The 21,371-nt window shown below is 41.7% G+C and overlaps 1 protein-coding gene across 1 annotated transcript; it reads left to right on the top strand.

Moving 5' to 3' along the window:
- The first annotated feature begins 7,291 nt into the window (after positions 1 to 7,291).
- On the top strand, positions 7,292 to 18,737 carry shox (shox homeobox). Its single transcript, XM_062534238.1, has 6 exons — positions 7,292 to 7,656; positions 9,339 to 9,547; positions 12,399 to 12,456; positions 12,798 to 12,886; positions 15,668 to 15,877; positions 16,303 to 18,737. Exons 1-6 carry the CDS (start codon positions 7,407 to 7,409, stop codon positions 16,390 to 16,392), a joined length of 906 nt encoding a protein of 301 aa, XP_062390222.1. The 5' UTR covers positions 7,292 to 7,406; the 3' UTR covers positions 16,393 to 18,737.
- Positions 18,738 to 21,371: the final 2,634 nt, after the last annotated feature.

The following is a 21,371-nucleotide window of genomic DNA, read 5'->3' as shown; positions in this document are numbered from 1 at the left end:
ATCTCAGGCAAAAATTAGGGCGGTGAATGAAATCACGCACAAGGCAGCATGGAAACACCCAGGCTAATCCTGATGTTGTGTTCAGTGTGACCCATAGTTCCCACATTAAAGAAGCTCATTTAGTCATTACGCATACCTGCCATTCCCAGCAAATACAGAGAACACCATACCCATGGACTTACACTGTCTTGCTAACCATTCTGTCACGCTACAAAACTGTGTTCAAAACAAGCATGCGAGCGTAAACTATAAAAGTAAACAAAGATAAACGTTGGAAGCTCTCCATTTCAATGCGGTTGAAGGCCCTGTGAAAGGAAGAACCTTGAACATGAACTATGAACCATGAGAAGTCAAGCACAGTGTTAATCACGCAGGATATTATTAGCAGTATCCTATTACACTGAACTAGACACCGGGGCCTGTTATTAGTGCAAATACACAGAGAAACAACTAGGCTATGAAACACTGTACCTCCTCCTGTCACCAAAACAAAGCATCTGCTCTCAGCGCTGGACCCACCGAGTCTCCCGAAACCAGACAGTACCACAGGTATACAGGCAGGCTATTCGCCAAGTGTTAGAGTCGCTACAATGCGCCTCAGTTTACTCTCCCCACTTTGGGCTTCCTTCCAGATGGACTGTATGTTTGTACACCCTTCTGCATTCCTCAAACATTTACAGGCTACAGACGAATGTTTTGAATGGCAAATGAAGTGAGAGGTATTGCTTTGGGGGGAATGGGGGGAATGGGTGTGTGTGTGTGTGTGTGTGTGTGTGTGGGGGGGGGGATCTCTGTTGCTGGAGCATGAGCTGTCAGAAAGTGAACTCTACTGCTGACTGGCAAAGTGGTGCTTCCCGCTGCAGAATGCTGTCTCACTGACCGCCATAGTGAAAGTGTGTGTGTGTGTGTGTATATTTGTGTGTGTGTATGTGTGTGTGTGTGTGTGTGTGTGTGTGTGTGTGTGTGGAGACAGACACATGATGGGGGTGGTGGGATAAACCACGAGTTGAGCTTCAGTGATGACTTGATAGTGGCGGCAGCAGTAAGCAGCGGCGGTAAGCAGTGAGTCAGCACAGAGAGATGCGATGAAGCTGGCTATCAGGAATGCGTGCAGTGGACAGGGCCAGCCTCCAGAGCCTCCACCAGCTCCCTGGAGAGACCAGATCGCTGGAGCGACTCTCTCACAGATACACACACACACACACACACACACACACACACACACACACAAACAAGGGATGATGATAGTGTGACTATGAGGTGATTGTGAGTGAGTGTCAGTGTGTATCTATGTGTGTGTGTGTGTGTGTGTGTGTGTGTGTGTGTGTGTGTGTCTGTGTGTATGTGAGGTGTGTATGTGAGGTGAGTAAGTGTGTACGTGTGTATGCATACACAAGTGCACGCACATGGGCATGTGTGTTTGTGTAAGACTGTGTGTGTGTGTGTGTGTATGTGCATGTGCGTGAGTGTGTATGTCCACACAAGCATGAACACATGTCTCTCTGTGTGAGCATGCATGTGGGTGAGTACCAGAGTATGGCTGTGCAGCCTGCACTCTGCAGCATCTCTAGCCTTGATGGAAAGAAAGGACAAAAAGCAGGCAAGACAACAAAAGACAGCAGGAGGTGGGAGGAAAGAGGCATGGAGAGGAGGGACCGCATGTGTGTGTACATAAGACTTTTAACAAAATGTCAATGGATTAGTGTGCTTTTGCTGCAAATCTGCCTTGCATTTTCGAGTATAATGTCAATTTCATGCCTTCTTTCCATCTGAGGCCTTTTAGCCTGTGGGTAAGTAGCCGGCAAAAAAAAAACAAGAAAACACACACACACACACACACACACACACACAAATGGAAGAAAAATAAGCAGGAACGTGCACCCCCAGCTCTGCATGCAATGCTTTGGTGGGAGACTCCCCCGAGCCTCGTCTTTTGCCATAAGGAGGTAGGTTTTTGCCAGCAACGATAATTCTGATGGCAATCAATAGAACAACATGATCTTCTCCCTCTGTTACCTCTGGTACTGGGCAGAAATAAAGGCACCAGACAGGCCCCGCAAAAAACAATTCGATTTTTGAAGGCCCTTCAGACACATTTCCACAGATATAGTGTGTTCGCTTTGTTAGAGAAGAGCATCCCATTGCCACTGTGACCTGCTGGCTCCCAATGCAAAAACAGGTAATCAAGTGTGGATATCTGGAAAGGAAATGCTTTGACCAACTCAAAGACAACGTTACTCGATAGGGCTGTAAAAGTCTCAATATCTATGGCAGAATAAAGTACAGCCTTGGCATGGCTCCAAGCCCAGTTTTTTTTTTTTTTTTTTGGTTGAGGGCACTGGCTGCCTTAAGTGGCACATGCTCTGAGAACTGGCACCCCCTTCCCTGAGCTGGAATGGGCATATGCCATGCGCATGCCAGGGGATATTTCCCCATGTTCAGTCTGGGCATTACGCTGATGGGTGAATTGCATTCAGCTCCAAACATCTCAAATGGTCCCCTGAATGAAACCAGATTTTTCTGACAGTCATTTCAGGTTAGCAGCGCAAACAAGATGATGACATTTGGAAATTGAGTAAGTAAAACTGTGTTTGTGGAAAATATATGAATTTTCTTAGAGTTTGCGTTTATATCCAGAGTAGCAAGTTCCTCTTACCGAGAAGCTTAAATGAAAAGCCACTGACTTGAGAGCCAAGTGCTAATAAAATATTTAGACTATATGGCCTAAATTATATTTGCAGGTTAAACACGTTAACACAGTAATGTGCCTGACAATTTATATCCACTATAGGTCAGGTGACAGTGGGTCCATGAATGAACAGTCCACACACAGTCTATCGTTTAACTGTACTCATTTTATATTACCAATTTGAATTCCAGGGTAACTTCCCACTGTTAAATTAGGCAAATATAACTGATTCAAACTTTAAATTCTACCCTAAGTATTACAGACGAAACTTCTTTGAAAACAGCATGCCAAAAATGTACGCAGTTTTTAATATGAATTTAGCAGCATTCGTCTCTCCACACATAAGGGATTAATCTGAATGAGTGAGCAAGTTCAAACGCTGTTATGGCATTTGTCGGATCTAGCCCTGTGTTCCCGGAGAAAAGTCTTGACTCTCCCTTCTCCGTCACTTACTCCGCCTAAACCAAGCTGCCTAACTCGCGTAAGAATGAGAAGCGCTTAACGGTTTTTTGCCGAAGCGATACCACAGAGGACAGGCCGGCGCACAAACGGATCATAAAGCGAATGATGAAATGGACGTTTGCCAAAATGCGTTCTCTGCAGACAGAGAAGTTACATCAGAACCAGTCCCGCTTCACACAGCCTTCGGTGCCTGCGTTTCCCAGCAGTTGCATCAAACCCAATAAAGCGTCTTATTAGCTAATAATGTGCCAAAAGCTAATCAAAGGTAGGAGAGGAGGAAGAGTGTTATCATCGCACAATTACGAGTACTAAGGCGTAATTACGTTTACGTTTTGCATAACTGGAACCAGGACCCTGCACGCTGTCCCTGCCAACTGATTAATGGAATGCAAATAATTCAAACCAATTATTTCTTAAAGTGGCAGTGTTCCACCTGCTGGTTTTTGTGAGCTCGCTGTTGAGCTTTAATGGCTTGAATTGCCTCCAGTCACACAGACGCGCCTTGCCGAAATGGCAAAGACTGAAGCCTTGTTGAACTTGACGCTCATGACGCACTGTTCGAATTTGGCAGTCCAAAATATGCGCGTGTTTACCAGCAACACAGTTCAAAGTTGATATGTTCTAACTAAATAGGCGACATTTATACACCAAGACTGGATGAGCATTTTTCTGAGAGGATCTAATATTTACAAACTTCGCTTTTTGTCACCCGTCAGTTAAAATAACAGAAAGTGTTAAAACTTAGTCTTTATTAAAGTCCTCAGCCGCTGATGCTCTTGGCTGATCAAAGTTGCCCAAATTGCTTTCATGGCTGCATGCAAACTAAGCGGTCATGGTAATTCTAACTGGCAAAAGCTGATGTCTGCAAAATTTAGGGAATTATTTCAGAAATACTTACTGTGACATTAAACGCATATATAAACGTGTTTCTACCATTCTTTTTATATTCAAGAAAGAAACGGATAGGTTAAATATTGAACTATCCCGACAACTGAGGTCATTACACATTTATATGACAAAAATACTGCGCTTTTTAATAACCTAACCTGACGATACCAAGCGGACACAGAAATCAGTTTAATGAATATAATGAATTGAAAACAATAAGATGAATAGAATCGATCATTTACTCACCACTTTTAATGTGTAATGTGTGTGTGTGTGTGTGTGTGTGTGTGTGTGTGTGTGTGTGTGTGTGTGTGTGTGTGTGCGTGCGTGTGTGTGTGCGTGTGTGTGTGTAACTGGGGTTTGTGTCCAGGCGCACTTTAAAACGTGCAAATGGATTAAAAAAAAGTGTTTAATAGAGGTTAGAAAGTATTGATACACATGGATACTAGATTCTGAAATATACATCGGGTCACGACCACCGTGTCTTTCATTGGACTGTGAAGCCTGCAAGAATCACTTCCACCTTGCATAATGGTCGGTCAGTCTATATATAGTCTATATGAGCCCAATGAGCATAGAGGTAGAGGGTGGGGTTCCCTTGTCCTTAGTGCTTAAACTGCTGCTGTTCTTCATAACTTAAACAAACAGTCCACCTACAGTAGCCAGCCAGGCTAACCTTCCCGGGAAGCAAGTGACTCACCATTCCACAAACGCTGCTCTCTGCAGCCACACTGAAATGAAATACTCCTTCATAGAGAGAGAGAGAGAGAAAGAGAGAGAGAGAGAGAGAGAGAGAGAGAGAGAGAGAGAGAGAGAGAGAGAGGGGCATACTGAGTGGGAGGGATGCTGGCAATAACTGGGAGTTAGAAATATGATTCGTATGCCTTTAAGGATGTTTCGCCACTAAACTACGGCGACACCAGAGGGGTAGCAGAAGAACATTGCTTGTCGATTTGCGCTCATGTATTCCGATACCCCCGAGGCTGTTGCTGATTGGGAACCACATGTGGATACTTTACGTCAATCGGCCTATATACTCAGTAATTTACAGACATCTGCACGGGCCGCTTTGAAGCGCCACAATTATTTGGTGCAGTCTATGTAGAAACCCCCCAAATGTAACGTAATTCAAAGAGAAGGCCTAGATAGATAGGATGTTGTTGTGGACGTCTAACTTTAGGACTTGTAAGACAGCTTTACGCTACCATTTGTGCCATTCATATTCTGCAATCCACCATATGCCAGTATGGCAAGCTGCGCATTGGGCAGCCAGCGGTACCTACCTATTTACGCAATAGTCCAATATGCTTATGGTTAACTAGCTCATCTCAAAAGCGCTCCGATATGGGACATTTTCTAACAGAAGTGACACGATGAGTCACAAATCTTCTTTTTACTGTCACTTGTGGGTTTCTTTTAATCCCACACAAATACCAAATTCTCTCTTATACTGAATGAGCTAAGAAAGCGAGAAGATGAAGCTTACAAAGACTAGCGGCCTAATTTAGGAAACACCGCATGAAGAATATCTATAATATGGATACGGGTTACAACGTGCCATGTACATATCGAAATAATAAAAAAAATGAAGTCAAACAATGAAATAATTAAAACACGCCAAGTGTGTGCAGTAAAATGGGTGAAATGCAACACAGGGCACACATTTATCTGACAGTGAGGTCGCAATTCAGTAAATGTTTGGAGGCATGAAAGATTTAGCGCAATGTGCAGGCCGAGGACAGATGAAGAGCTATCAAAAGACGTCATCAGTGAGGTTTACACGAGTGATTTCACACCATGGAGCTTTGTATACACGGGGGACAAGCCCTCTGGTTCGGCCCTTTATCGCTCCACTGATCCGGCAGGGGCACTGCCATTTGTAGGAATATTTTGATCATGTCTCATTTGAAACACGGCAATTATCGACCTGCTTTAGCTACAAGTGCAGTATACATATTTTTATATATCTTATTTGAAACCTTATTGCAATAGTCTTTTGCAAATGAATACAAAATGTTGCCATTTATATGTGCAGATGTTCAGTCTATACAATTATTTAAAAATATCAATATAAATATGAATCAAAATTGCCCATGCCTCCGCCACCCCAACCCCAGCCTACATAAAGAGCAATGATTTATAAAACTGAATGTGGCGAAATTAATTTGGGTAGTTTAACCTAATTGGCAAAACGTAGAAAACTTTCCACCCGTAATTCCTCTTTTATGAAACGTATGAGAAATTGCATGACAAATGTCTTTCAAAATCTGACACAGTAACACAGCTGTGTCCATATATTAAAGCGCAAAATGTCTATTTGATTATGCTATACTCCTGCATTTAAGGTATTTTTTATTCTATTTCTTCGATTTAAATCTCCATATGGCTGACATAAGTAACCTCTCTAAATGAATCATAGGCCTACATCTTAAATTATATTGTCTACAAAATCAAGAAAGATTAGAACGAAAGAAAGAGCTCCCATCAAACATGGCTTCTTCACACATTTCGAGGTTATGTCCTTTTAATTCAAACAAGGAGAGATCCACGACAGAGCCAATTCATGTAAAATTAGATCACCTTTAATGGTGTAAGCCATTTGGAATATTTGTGACTTTTTGAATAATTGCGGTCTGATTATTTGATTATATATATTCATATTATGCATCATTCAGGCTGTGGCACTAGTTAGGCACTAAAAAATAGTTAGGCACTAATAGGTTATCTCATTAAGGAAAATGCCTGAATGTAACAGTGCCTTACCTTAAACCCATGCCCATGCAATTTTCGAGAAGACTGATCTAAATAATTATCTTATGCCATTATTTTCGCAGAAGTTGACAATTTGTCAGAACATTGCCTCCTTATGGTCGCCAAGGTATACGTCGCCTCGTTTTTGATCACATTTTATCGACATAAATTCGAACAAATGCACTGGAACTGCAAATCCAATAATTCCCTGCTAATATTCATATCTCGTAATTGCGTCAATGAAATTATCGGCGAATTAGTTAAATATCCATATCTGCCGTCCATTTCACCACACGCCACTCCAGGCATCTTAATGAATTGTAATTATATTAGCGAACTCTATTGCTGCATTGATTTCAGCAAAAGCTGCTGAAAGTTGAATTCAGACGCCAGAGCCGCCCGTAATTGCTCAAGTCACGGAGATGGGGGCTGGGCCGAGGTAGCCATGTATAAATAGTGTGATCTCAAAAACAGAGACATAACAGCAGGAGTGATCTAACCTTCTACACCCTGATATTGCCGTGTTCACAACTGAGTGAGCAAATAAAAGAACAGACATTTACCGCTAGCTGATTTTAAAGTGGATTTCTGTGAGCAGGACCACTAAAAGCCAGCCATGGAAGAACTTACGGCGTTCGTCTCGAAATCTTTCGATCAAAAACCCAAGGAGAGCACCAAGGAGAGTATCACGTACAGGGAAGTTTTGGAGAGTGGCTTGTCGAGAGCCAGGGAGCTGGGAAACTCGGAGACAAACCTCCAGGACATTACTGAAACAAGCAACCACTGTCCGGTGCATCTATTCAAGGACCACGTAGAGCTTGAAAAAGACAAACTGAAGGAGTTTAATGTTTCAAGGGCTTCTGAAGGTAAGTTAGACGCGGCTAAAATGTTCCATTCGATGGCAAAGCGGAATCTCTAAGCTACTCTGAGCGAACCGGTGACAAAATGTTATGGTTACTGTTAGCTTACTTAGATAACAAACATGCTTTCGAAGAACAGATTCATTGTATTATTTTCAAATGGTCATTTTCACAATGTGACGGATATGATTTGTCTCCCGTTTTCCAGACATGCGTGTTGTGAAATTTCAGCGATTGTCTTGCTGGCTACTTGATGTGAGCATGATAAACGCGAGCTCGATTAAGAACTGTGTTGACAAAATATACTATTTGAGCACCAGATTTAGCGCCTTTACCAACCTACTGTAGAAAATATCGCAGATATATGACGTGCAGATGTTCGTTTGCCATAGCCTACTACCTTGCTATTCAAAACATAAGGCCGCAGTTACAGCCACCCAATATATTGAAACAGACTGGCAGAAACGTGGCTACACAGGTAACTTCTATTAGAATTGAAAACACAAGAGCATCTTTCTGTTATAAATGTAGATTATAAGTTTATGTTGTATGTGCACGCATAACAACCCTGTAATGGGCAATATTGAAAATGTAGCCTATGGATGGTGTTTGAACATGGACATAATGATTCAATGAACTGTAGCCGACTTTTGTAAGTAATAACCATACTTTATGAATGACATATACTGAAATAGCCTAAAAGGAAGCTGAAATAACAATAATTATGCCAGCTATTTGCTTTTGAATATTTGAAACAGCATATTTTCTAGTAGGCCTAGTAATAATACAATACTGATGATGATAATAATAATAATAACAATAATATCGCTGATGAGAATAATAACATTTTTATGACATCACTGTTACACATAGCGAGAACATATTTGACCTACTTTTAAAACAGCTGTTATCAACATTTGTCTCCCGAGTAGAAACTGTTGAAAATGGAATGAAATGTTATTTCTATTATGGAATAATAAAAACTAGCCATTATAAAACTGTTTAGCAACAAGCAACTATAAAAACGTATATGTAGGATATAATGTCAGCCACTTTTAAAAATGGCCACATAATGTTTACCAGTACTTAGAAATCACGTCAGAATGTAGCCTAATGCACAAGGTGTTCATACAAATAAATTATTTTGTATTAGCCTACAGCTTGCAGTTCTCTAAAACGTATTTCTCTAAAGTGAACGATGTCTTCTTATCAGTAATCTATTCCTTAAAACTATACTAAATAAAAGTTTAGAGTAGTTCACTGGAACTTCAGGCCTTTTGGTAGGATGATGCCGTAATTACTGACAATATTTCCCTGGCGGCAATATAGAAGAATATATAGGTGTTTGAATATGTTTTGTTTTTGCAATGCATTAACTCACTCCACTGTTAATTGATTATTTCAGTGTTTACCGTGTAGCCTTGATTACGTTCAAGGAATTACTTTGCTTTCCATTCTCTTAATTTCGTAATTTAATCACTATTATTTGTGTAAATAACCCAGTTATTTTTATGTAAACAAACAAATGTAGGCTATGTGCATCTCATCACCAAACCGGTGCACAGGCCTACCCCTGTACTGTTCAACCGACTAGGAGTCCTTATAGTCTGACCTGAGTCTTGTGCGCATCAGGCCTTCCCGTCTCCAGACAGCGACCCTTTTCAGACTGTACGCCTTTCCCCATACAGGGATCTATGAATGCAAAGAGAAGAAAGAGGATGTCAAATCCGAGGACGAGGACGCACAAAGCAAACTGAAGCAGAGACGCAGCAGGACGAATTTTACGTTGGAGCAACTGAACGAGCTGGAGAGGTTATTTGACGAGACGCACTACCCGGACGCGTTCATGAGAGAGGAGCTGAGCCAGAGACTCGGCCTGTCGGAGGCCCGTGTGCAGGTACGTGTAGCCTGGCCTAGATATTTGCTTCGAGTTGGACACTATTTGAATGCACACGTCTACACCAGAAAAAAATATCAAACGAAAAGTGTCACTGTCACAATATATGTATTGGATTTCAAAAACGTATAAAGCATTACATCGTATAAAAGAGTAGCCTAACTATATGGCAGGTTTAAATGCAAAACAGGTACAAAATAATTTGTTTACCTGTGATCACAATAATAATTTTATCTTTACTCAGTCATTTATTTACTGGATTTTCGTCATTTCAAAAAGTGAGGGCTGCATGTTTTGAAGCCTGTGACTTGAGGGCGGAGTCGTTGTCTATCAGTGTTCTTGTAGCCTATCCAAGATTGTAAAGTGATGATGCACAACACAGCAAGCTAATAATTGTTAACTGGATATTAATCTCTGGAATCATTTGGACGGAGGAAGAACGACTGTTGAATATTATGTGAATATTGTTTATTTAGTTCAGACAGAAGAGCGGCAATATAGGCCCGATAATAATACCATAATAATGACATTAAGGCAAAAAACAACACTTTTTTACAATGTTTACAGCGGGCAACAATATCAAAAATAGTAGTAGGTCTAATCGTTTATGGTTAGTGTAACAGTTTAACAGTTTAATTGTTAAAGGCCAGGGCAACCAACATGGCACGTTAATAAAATAATATCCACATGAGAAAAAGAGTGCAGGAAACCTGAAGGATAGTCGAGCATTTTTAATAGACCACTTTGCACCACGGCCCTGGCGGGTTAATCTTTCGCTGCCGGTGCTTTGAAAGAGTTGCTGTTGTTCTGTTTACGTGTTTATTTCAAAGTCAAATAAACGCTGGACTCGTTTATACCGATTGCCAATTTGATGCACGGTTGAACTGCATGCAGTGAAGGAAGACTCCCTCTCTCCCCTGGCTCTTCCAGCCGCTAAATTCAGAGGAAAAGTTGCTTATGTGCTGCGGATAGATCTAACCCACATCATTAAAATTAATGAAGAGATTGAGCTACTGCTGCGGGGGACACCTTCCCATGTCAGTCACCTCATTTTCCCCGGCGTTATCTTTGTAATATCTGCCATTGGCTTGATATACTGTTCCCATAAAAATGTATTAGAAATAATTCAATTCTAATGTAACTCCTAGTATGGCATGCCTCGTGTTCGGCAATTTAATAGGAAGAATAAGTAATATTGTGAGTCTCTGTGACAGCTTGCAAGCGCAACATTTTTAAAATGTCGTTTTAGAGGCAGAGTCGAAATCAAATTAAGGGAAAGGGGGGTGGCCGAATACTATATGAACACCAAATCCAAAACACAACGAGAGAAAAATGTACTCCGCTTAAAAACGGACCACTTTACATAACTGTGAGCAAGACATGGTTTGTGCATATTTCCTTTTGCTTGTTTGGAAAAAAAAAAAAAAAAAGAAGTCGCCACATTTTATGTCAGTAGCCGAGGGACATATTTCAATTTAAACCGAAAATCCATTGTAAGTCAATTGTACAGCATGCTGTAGATAGCTGATATTAACCTGTACTTTGTCGTGCAACAGAAACCCCACACCGACCAGCTGTCAAGAATCTAATTGAAAGTTATGAGACCTTAGTGAGCAGCAGGCAGTAATTCAATTACGACTAATATCTTTCTGGTTTCTGGTGCAGAGCTAAATTAAATGTCATTATTCACTGTCTCTAATAAAAATCAAAAGGAAATCAGATTAGGGTATTTGAGAAACGCATCATTGAGTGGCCCTTAATGAAGAAATAACTGTCTAAAGCAGTGTAGCTCACTTTGCTTACCATGCTGCTGGATAATTGGAATCGATCAGGAGACTGAATTCTTTTGATTTATTTCCAACAAGAGAGCAATGTAAATGTAACATTTCGCAAAATGACAACGCTAGTAATAATAATAACGACAATAATAATAATAATAATAATAATAATAGTGATATTAGTATTATTGTTATTACTACTACTAATAATAACGTAGAAATAACGCGCAGTCTAATTTTACAAATAATTGGGCAATAGTGCAACAACAAATGCAACATCAGGAGGCAAACTATTCCTTTTTTTCAATCGATTTTCTCGCTCCCATCTCTCTCTCTGATTTATCACAAGTTTCAAAGCGAGATGCGTCAGACACCCTATCCCAAGTGTGCAGGTTTAAAAATAGCCGTAATTGATGTGAAATCGGCCAGCACGCACTCCTGCTTCCAGAGGCTGGGGTTGACAAATAATCCGCGGTTTAACACTTATTGTCCAATAATGCACATGTTATTGACTAACATATTACCCAACTTCCCTTGACATGCTTTGAACGAAACTCCCGCAGCATAATGGCGATCGGCACCTGGGATGATTAAACATTGCCCTTTGTGGTCCATCCACTCACTAATTTAGCCACTGTAAATGATAATCATTAAAAAGGCAGGGCGAGGATTATAATGAAACCCTCCAAAGGGAATAAAGCTAATAACAATTAACTGCATGGTGATTAGAAGAGGTTTGGGCTCAACTGGCGATGCATGGTCTACATCCAACACGTGCGTTTCGATCACAATGACGATGTTTAGTACCCGATTAAATCTGATTATTAATAATATGACAAAATGAATGAAAATAACATTTCCAAGCATTTAGGTTATAACGAACCATTGTTTTACAGGTGTCTGTTGCCACCCCAATCCATTCAATTAAACGAGCCATTAAACCATTTCAGAATATTGACAGTGCATGTAAACGACATGTGGGCTTTCCAATAGAAACAAGCAATCTCTCTATAGATATTTTATTACACGCGTGTTACTTTTATTTGAAACTATTGTTTTTTTTTTGTTTGCAGGTGTGGTTTCAAAACAGGCGAGCCAAGTGTCGAAAACAAGAGAATCAGATGCACAAAGGTGGGTTTCGCTCTTCCTGCAAGATGTTTTTCCAATGTTTTTTATGAGCTTATTTCAATCGATTGAGCTGAACGACCCAGCAGTAAATGCTCTGCGTTAATATCTCCAGAGTATTACACAAGTCAGAGTCTTCAAAAGAGAATTATGGAAAACAAAGCGCGTGTATTTTTTTGGTTCCCCCTAGGACGCGGTAAATGAGCTCTCTAAAGACGCGTATTTTATTGTGATCAATAAGTCTTACGGGTCAACATTTTTACACATGGGCACCAACTAACTGCACAGACATAGGAACACTGCCGCGTATTAATAACACCATTTCATTTCTTCAACTTTACTTCCAGGCGTTATTTTGGGGACGGCGAGTCACTTGGAAGCCTGCAGAGTCGCGCCATATGTCAACATGGGGGCCCTACGGATGCCATTCCAGCAGGTACAAGTGCTTAGCAACGTGTTTATGTTTAATATCACGGGCATAAATCAGTGAAATTACACACACAGCCGCTTTCACTGGCACACATATGTATGTGCAATTCATACCCAGTGTTGTGTATGGGGAATATGAATATATATATGTATATATTCATGAAATACTCATTTGACATGAGAGAGACAGTAGCCTAGTGCCTCTGCTATCTTTGGGCATATATGCATATTTTATCCCAGTGCAGTCCCACTCTCCAGGACACCCAGCATAACTTTGTTTCTTTCAACTCCATAATCTGCCGGCATAGCAAAAGACTGACAGTTGCATCGAAATGAGAGAGCTTGTGCTTTGACTTCAAAAACCAAGGATGGTTTATTTTAGAGGCGTTTTGTGCACACTTCCACATGTTACCCAGTGCATTAGACGGACTCCGTTGGTTTAGGGTTATTCTCAGAGGACTGGCGACTGATAGCTGTGTGGAAAGGGCAAAGGGGAAGTGGCTGTTTTTGGTGGCAGTATGTACAAATGTGTGTGTGTGTGTGTGTGTGTGTGTGTGTGTGTGTGTGCGCGTGAGGTAGGGATTGAACAAAACTGATGCTGTGAATGCGTCTGTCTGTGTGAGTGCTTGTGTGTGTACATTTATGTGTGTGTGTGTGTGTGTGTGTGGTGCGGCTCGACCCAAGCCTACCTTTCACCTCGAGGGCCTGTTGATAGGCAAGCAAGATTAGAAGAAATGCAGACATTTGATCTGCTGTATCTGCTTTAGAAGCTGGCCATAACGACTGACTAAGAACTGCCTGCATTACCCTACTACTCCTCTACAAGCCCCCCCCCCCACACACACACACACACTCACACACACACACACACACACACACACACACACACACACACACTCACACACACACACACACATACACCAACCCAAAAGAAGAAGAAGAAGAGGCAGCAGCAGCACCAAGGCCTAATTAAGCTAACAGAGAGTGCAATGTGCGGGCAGATAAAAGAGATTATGAGAAGTGGAGAGGAATAAAAGGCCTGATGGATATTGGCACTGAGCTGCGTTGGCAGGGCTCAAGTGGGGAGTCTACATACATCCAGAGCAGTCCTGGGCTGCGGCAAAAGCAAGCTCTTATTGCACGTTTGCTCTGTGTGTGCATGCACGTATGAATGTATGTGCACCGAATACTCAACACCTGTTGGTGGTCAGAGGGCTTGGCACTTGGGCAGTGCCAGTCACGTTTACCCCTCGCTACCCCCGTGACCTTCGACTGCACTAGGCTGTTGACACTCCAGAGGGGTGATGGCAGGGGTCTAGTATCACGGACGGGAATTCAGGGGTCGCCGTAACTTTCGAGGAACGCCATGTTTGTACTCTTTGACATGTACTGTAGTGCCGGGGCAAATGAAGTTTGTAGCACGGGGCAACTGGAAATAACACAACAAGTCAAAACAAAACAAAACTAAAGGCCAAGGCCAAGATTCGTGTGAGCCGCAGCCTGCAACTGTCACCAGTGTTATTTATAAGGCTGTTCTCAAACACAAACTGATATCAAAGACGCTTTTTAGACGAAAAAATGCTAGTTGGAGTCATTTTGGAAAAGCAACGCAGGCTTTCACTGCAGCTTGCAATTTGGTGACTAACACATGGTGCCAGTCTCTCTCTGCCAATGGTATGTTCCGACAGCAAAATGAAATTAAATGAAATTCGGGTTTTTTTTTACTCCACTTACGCCTCACCAACTGAAGCACAAGATTTATTTTGGTTGGGTGGAAACAAAACATGCTTTACTTATTATTTGAAAAATATATATTTATATACGCACTGTTCTGTGAAGTGACTTGAGAAAAAAGAGAGAAAATAGAAGCGTCCTGTAGATCGTTGCCTGAAGTTTTTGAAGTTGGGGGGGATGTATAGTTTTCACTTCAGCGAAATAATTACGCAGACTGAGCGCAACATGATATTTTATTCTGCTTATACTGCCTTTCCTGCTCCCCTCCCCACTGAAGGCTACTCTGAAACACATCTGGGTAAATATTTATGGCTTTATACGTGCAGATATTTGTGGTGCAAAGCTGTTTGTTTATGCAATTGAATCCATAATTAGGATTAGGAGATGATGTGCAATTTCAAGGGTGGACGTAAAATGTCAGACTAATGTGTTTGGATTTGGGCCCGACAGGCTCCTTCCACTCTGCCTCTCCGACTGTGTGAGCAGACTGTGTGATTCGATTACGTTAAAATGGTGGAACATCAAAACAGAACGTACAGAGTCTTTGAGTCTTGTATTATTTTCAGTGAAAACATACAGTCAGGAGAAAGGCTATGGAGACCTTGAGGGGGGGAATTGAACACGGTGTGGATATGAGCTTTGATAGTGTGGGTTGATCACTTTCAGTGCACAGTGGACACAGTAAATAGCCTGGTATGCACACAGGTTCATACATACATATGCAATACTATTTCACTGTTATTCTCTGCCTTGCAGGCACAAACAAACAAACACACACACACACACACACACACACACACACACACACACACACACGTACGCACACTCTCACACACTCAAACACTGGCACGCATAGACACACACACACACATACACACACGCACGCACACACACACACACACACACACACACACACACACACACACACACACACACACACACACACACACACACACACACACACAAACACACACACACACACACACACAGATAGCACACAAACAGACATTGACATCTGGGCTCCAGTAACTAAGTGTGCATTTCTCTCCTGCAGGTCCAGGCTCAGCTCCAGTTGGAGGGCGTCGCCCACTCCCACCCCCACCTCCACCCGCACCTGGCGGCGCACGCCCCTTACCTGATGTTCCCGCCTCCGCCCTTCGGACTACCAATCGCGTCGCTGGCGGACTCGGCCTCGGCGGCTGCGGCGGTGGCGGCCGCCAAGAGTAACAGCAAGAACTCCAGCATCGCCGACCTCCGACTCAAGGCAAGGAAACACGCCGAGGCGCTAGGACTCTGACCCCCCTCCTCACCTCCCCCCCACCCACCCAAAACCCAAACCCCCCCTCACCCCTGCACGGGCTTCTCTCGCCGCTCTGAACTGATAATTGCTTCTCACACAAGACTTTGTTGCCCGTGAAAAAAAAACAAAAAAAAAAACAGGGGGGCCGTGACACTCACAGTTTAAAGCAAAACAAAAACAAAACCTACAGACAAGAAACTGAAACTGAGAAAAAAAAAGAGAGAGAGCAAAAGAGAGCGAGAGAGAGCGAGAGAGAGAAAGAGACAGAGGGAAAGAGAAAAGAAAATTGTCACAAAAAGAAAAACCAGCTGCCAAAACAAACCACTTGCAGAGACGAAAAAATGGTACTTAAATACCAATGAAATCACCTTTTACTTTTCGCCCAACAGGCAGGACTTCTTGGAGGCCAGTGGCTCAACCCTTTCCAGTCTCACATCACAACCCCAGGACCGTACAAACATCTCTGGATGTCTGTCTGAACAAACCTGCATTTTAAGAGATGAGAAGACTTTTTTTCTTTTTTTTTTTTTAACAAAAAAATCAAAGTGAAACAGAAAAAAAACTCTGGGGGCAAAGAGAAACAAAATGAAAAGAATGAAACAAGCGGGGCAACAAAGCTTGAGCTTTTGAGCCAAAAAGTGTATGTAATGGCAAGACTCGGGAGCGCGTGGATGCCCTCTGTCACGTTACAAAAGACACACGCACACACGCACAGATGCACAGACAAACACTACAACAAATATACACACACGCACGCACACACACATACACACACACACAGGACGGTCTCCATGTTCACCTCCAGCCACTGTGTTCCTTGTCACTGCTCACAGTTCAGTGCATGTGCTCAAACGAAGAAAAACACCATTTGGGGCTGGCCTCCACTCTTACTGAAATTTGCCCTCCTTATTGTTTTTTGATCACTGCCACGACAATTTTCCACTATATTTCTCATCTAGTGCTAAGAATTTAGACGGCCATTTTCTTTTTGTCTTTTTGTTCGTTTGTTCGTTTTGCTGTGGACAGAGCTAGGAAGCAGCAATAACACCACGTGTAAAAACAAAACAAAAAAACACAAAAACGAGAAAAAAAAGTATTAGTTTTGGGGTAAGTTATTGTTGTTGTTATTATTATTATTATTGATTATTATTATAATTCTGATTATATCTATTTTTTGGTTTGTTTGGAAACGTTATATTGCTGTATTTTCTTCTGGGCATGTCTGGAAGAGCTTTTGCTTTGGAGTGTCCCTCTCGGCTTTCTCTTGGCTTTCGTTCGTCCAACTGTGCTGTGTCCTGGGAATAGAAGTGATGATAGCCTTTGCACTTCAGGTCTTGTTTAAGGAGTTTACAATTCGCACTGCAAGAAGATACTACTTCTTAAAAGGGGGAGGGGGAAGGAATATAAAAACAGTTTTTGTGTGTGTGTATGGGGGGATAAGGGGAATAAGGATGAGGGTGTTCTCTCTTTTCTTTTGGGGGGGGGTCTCATGTCATCACAAAGGCATTCAAGTGACATGTTTTAAAAGGAGAAAGGGTAACTGCAATTTTGTAATTTAAAATATCAAGGAGGCATCAGTTAAACTGAAATGCAATTATGTGCAGTTAAAGTGCAATACTGTAAATATGAAAAAGTTAAAATAGCGGTTAAAATTGTTAATGATTAATTAAAAAATGAAAAGGACAGCGATTTTCAGTCATTTTTGGCACTGATATCGGTGTATGAAACTTCTTTGCCAAACAGACACAATTTCTTTTTTAGGCTGTGTGTATGGTAAATCATCTACAGAAGTTGATGGTATTGCAACATAGTTTTTGTACATTTTGAAGGAAACCATGGCAACTTGCTGAGGTAGGCGAAACGATTCTGTTAAATTCTGTTCTGATCAGCAGCAGAACTGCTTGGATCAGGTATCATTGACATCTCTGGGTTTAGTAAGGGTAACTAAAGTCCACCAAAGTTAACGTTCAACGCAGATTTATTTTCTATGATTTGGTTTTAATCTTCTGCCATTCTTTGTAGGGCATAACTGCTTGATCACGATCAAAACAGTTTTGATCTGAAAATGACACAAAGTACATTTGAAAGAAAACTGTCTCTCTGCCACAAAAACAAGCATGCTAGTCATTATGTTGCTATCCATTTGAAAATAAGTGAAGACACTTGGGTAGTTGCCACCAATTTGGTATGTGGGTGTGGGGGAAAAATGGCATTGTTTGCAACACTACTCTCAGTATGCTTTGAATAAGCATACTGTTTGCAATGGCCTTCAAACCAGTAGAACCCAGAAAGGTCTACCTCCACCGGTATGACATGTTGTGCTGCATATGCTCTTTCCACCGCCTGTAGAGTTGTTTTAGTGATGTTTCCATTTTTTAAATTAAATCCATGGGTGCTTTTATTTATTATGTTGTCCAAAGGTTTATGAAGGAAAATAGTTGGACTACACGTGTACATTTTTACATGGCTTTGCATTTATTTTTATATATTTTTAAATGTAAACATTGTTTTTTCTTGCCACCATTTTGAATAGCAAAGTATGATTGCGGATTATGATTTTTTTTTTGCCTAAAATGTAGCGTGTCTGGGTTTACAAAACATTTCAGGGATGGTGGATCAAACCATATGACTTTGTGTTGCGATTTACGTATACCGCTCCATGAAATTTGTTGATACCCATCAGTACTTTTATTGGCATTTCATATGCAAGCATGCGTAAACATGATTCACCATAGAGATTGTTTTTTTTTTTTCTGCTGATTCACAAAATATGAATGTACATCTTGTACAAGTAAACTATCAATAAAGTTATAAATATTTGTAATGGGGTTTTATGACACTCTTCTGTAACTTCTGGAAAATAAACAACATGATTCTCTATCCAAAAGTCTATATTTCTAAATTAATACATCAAGTCTACACAAAAGGAGATTGTAAAACCTTAGAATGTTGACAGTGAACACATCTTCATAACAACTAATTTTAGAGCCTTCTTGTGTAACATTGTAAGAAGGAGTAACTGCGTATAGAACTTTTAACAAGGTGTCCATATTTCCAAAGCTGGAGGTCAAAGAGATCCAGAGTTAAATTCCTCTTTGTGGCCCATACAGAGGTGCAAAGCAGCAAATGAAATTCATACACCGTAAAAAAAGTAAGAAAAAAGTAGAGCTATTCAAAGGCACAGGAGAACGATCAAACACGGATATAGCTCACTGTTATATTCTGTGATGCTGTAAAGCGGCAGTGGCGATCGGTATCTTGTAAGTAACACGTCTTGTAACATGTGTACGCTTGAAGCCTTGGCTGCATCTGGCAGAGCAGTCTCAGGTTACTGACGCGGCGGCAGGCAACCGTAGGGCTCGAGTCTTTGAGTCATACAGCTCTGGTTTTTGACAGGCCTGTGGTACCTGTTGTATTTCTAGTTGCTTAACTATTATCCTTCCTCTCAATCACTACTGTGAACTGAGTGAAATCAGAGTTTGCTGGTGAGGGCCAATCACGCTCAATGGAGTGGTGTCCATTATATTTTTCCACAGAAAATATTGTCCTGTCACGAGTACAGTGAGTTTGCTTTTAGACAACTATCTACGGATGTGTGTTGGTGATTAAGTGCATTATGAGAGCACATTCAATTGGCCCTCTGACCTGTGACAGTCTGTGTAATCTAGAGAGATTGTCTAGCTCATGCAGGCTAAGGCCACTGTGTGTAGAAAATCTGGTTCCTTTTAGATTTCCTTCACATTCATCATCCCCTGTTGTTGTCCTCAGTTTACCTTCAGGTGTGTGTGTGTGTGTGTGTGTGTGTGTGTGTGCGTGAGTATGTGTGCTTGCAAGTGTGTGTGCGCTTGCAAGTGTGTGTGTGTGTGTATGTCTGCAGATAAGTATATAAGTTTGTGTGTTTATGTTGATTTGTGTGTAATATGGATGAGCATTATGTGCATGTGTCCAAGCTTGCAAGCTCCTAACCTTACATTTAACCTGGCTGCTTCTAACAGCTTACATATTAAGCAAAAAAGCAGAATATCAATCGAACGTTTCTGCATTTCACATGAAGGCACGTTTTGCACATTAAGAAACAGAGCTGGATTCCATTTTGTGTGTATATTAGATTCCAACCTGAATCCAGATGTGTGTATAAGTAATTATAGTGCGTGGCATAGTGCCTTTTTGTCTGATTCAAACAGGGCAAAATTAGCCCAAATAGCATCCTGCCGAGCCAGCACACTCCCCCCCCCCCCCCCCCCCCCTCCTTTAAAAGGTCGGTGCATGTTTAATTTGTACCTCCGCTCTCATACATCAAGATTGAGTGATATGGGCAGAGGGCTGATCGGTGCACGTTTACCCGGCGACCCGGACGAGGCGAGGGCCCGCAGGATCCAGGCAGAAAATAACAGCATCCTTTTATGTGCTCTAATAATTAGCCGCGCGCTACGGCCATCCATCAACCCCCGCAAGGAGCAGCGGCCGCTTTGTCAACATGTTCAAACACATAACGCTATTTATACTGGCCACCGCCAGTCGCAAACACTAAAATCCAGATTGTAAACTAAAGTTCCTGGAGACAAGGGGAAACCTGTTGGAGCAGAGGTTTGATTAGTAGGCCTAATTATTAAAAGACACGTTTGCTCAGGCCGTGTTGGTCATTGCTGCAATTTCTGCAAGGGCTTTTAATATATTCCCAACTTCTCAACTCTGCAACAGATTGCAAAAGTTGAGAAGTTCAGTTGAAATTCCAAACTATCGGCAGAATGAAACAGAAAGAGTTTGCGACGGCAGTTTTTCTCCCCCTGGTTGCAACAGTTACTCCCCACCAAAAATGTATTACGTCAGGCCATTCTACAGGAGAAATCAAAGCATAAACCTACTCTTTATGGCGCGTCCAGGCAAAACAGTGCACAGTGCATAGGAGATAAGATGCGGTTGAGGAATTACCCCGATGACACTCATGCGACAGCCCTGTGGTGATGCTTGTTTAACCAGGCCGGGCCGTGGCAAATGAACTTCCTCTCAACCTGGCTTCAGAAACCTCCCCTGTCTGTCCAACACAAGAAAAAGGTAATGCACCCAAAACACTACAGATTGTAACAATAGATGAACATTTTTGCATGATATAGTGGAATGATATAGAGGAAAATGTCGGCCAGGCCTACTTGTGTGTGGACTGAGACTATCACCAAAGTGTTCCGGGTGACGGGAGGGGATTGGGATGTGTGGATAGAGATGGTGAGAACATTTCTTATGGAAACATTCATGTTTAGCATCTGTGATTAGGATTTTCAGACTAAACTTGGGATGGCAAAAACATTGTTATATGAGACAATGTATACAAGACTGATGTACAGAAATATAAGTACATTCCCGCATCTACACACATGCATATACATGTACAGAAATATACAGTTGGGACACACACACACACACACACACACACACACACACACACACACACACACACACA

The sequence above is a fragment of the Sardina pilchardus genome, chromosome 4, assembly GCF_963854185.1.
Source record: "Sardina pilchardus chromosome 4, fSarPil1.1, whole genome shotgun sequence".
Classification (NCBI taxonomy): Eukaryota; Metazoa; Chordata; class Actinopteri; order Clupeiformes; family Clupeidae; genus Sardina; species Sardina pilchardus.
This window is presented reverse-complemented; position numbering and strand designations above follow the sequence as displayed.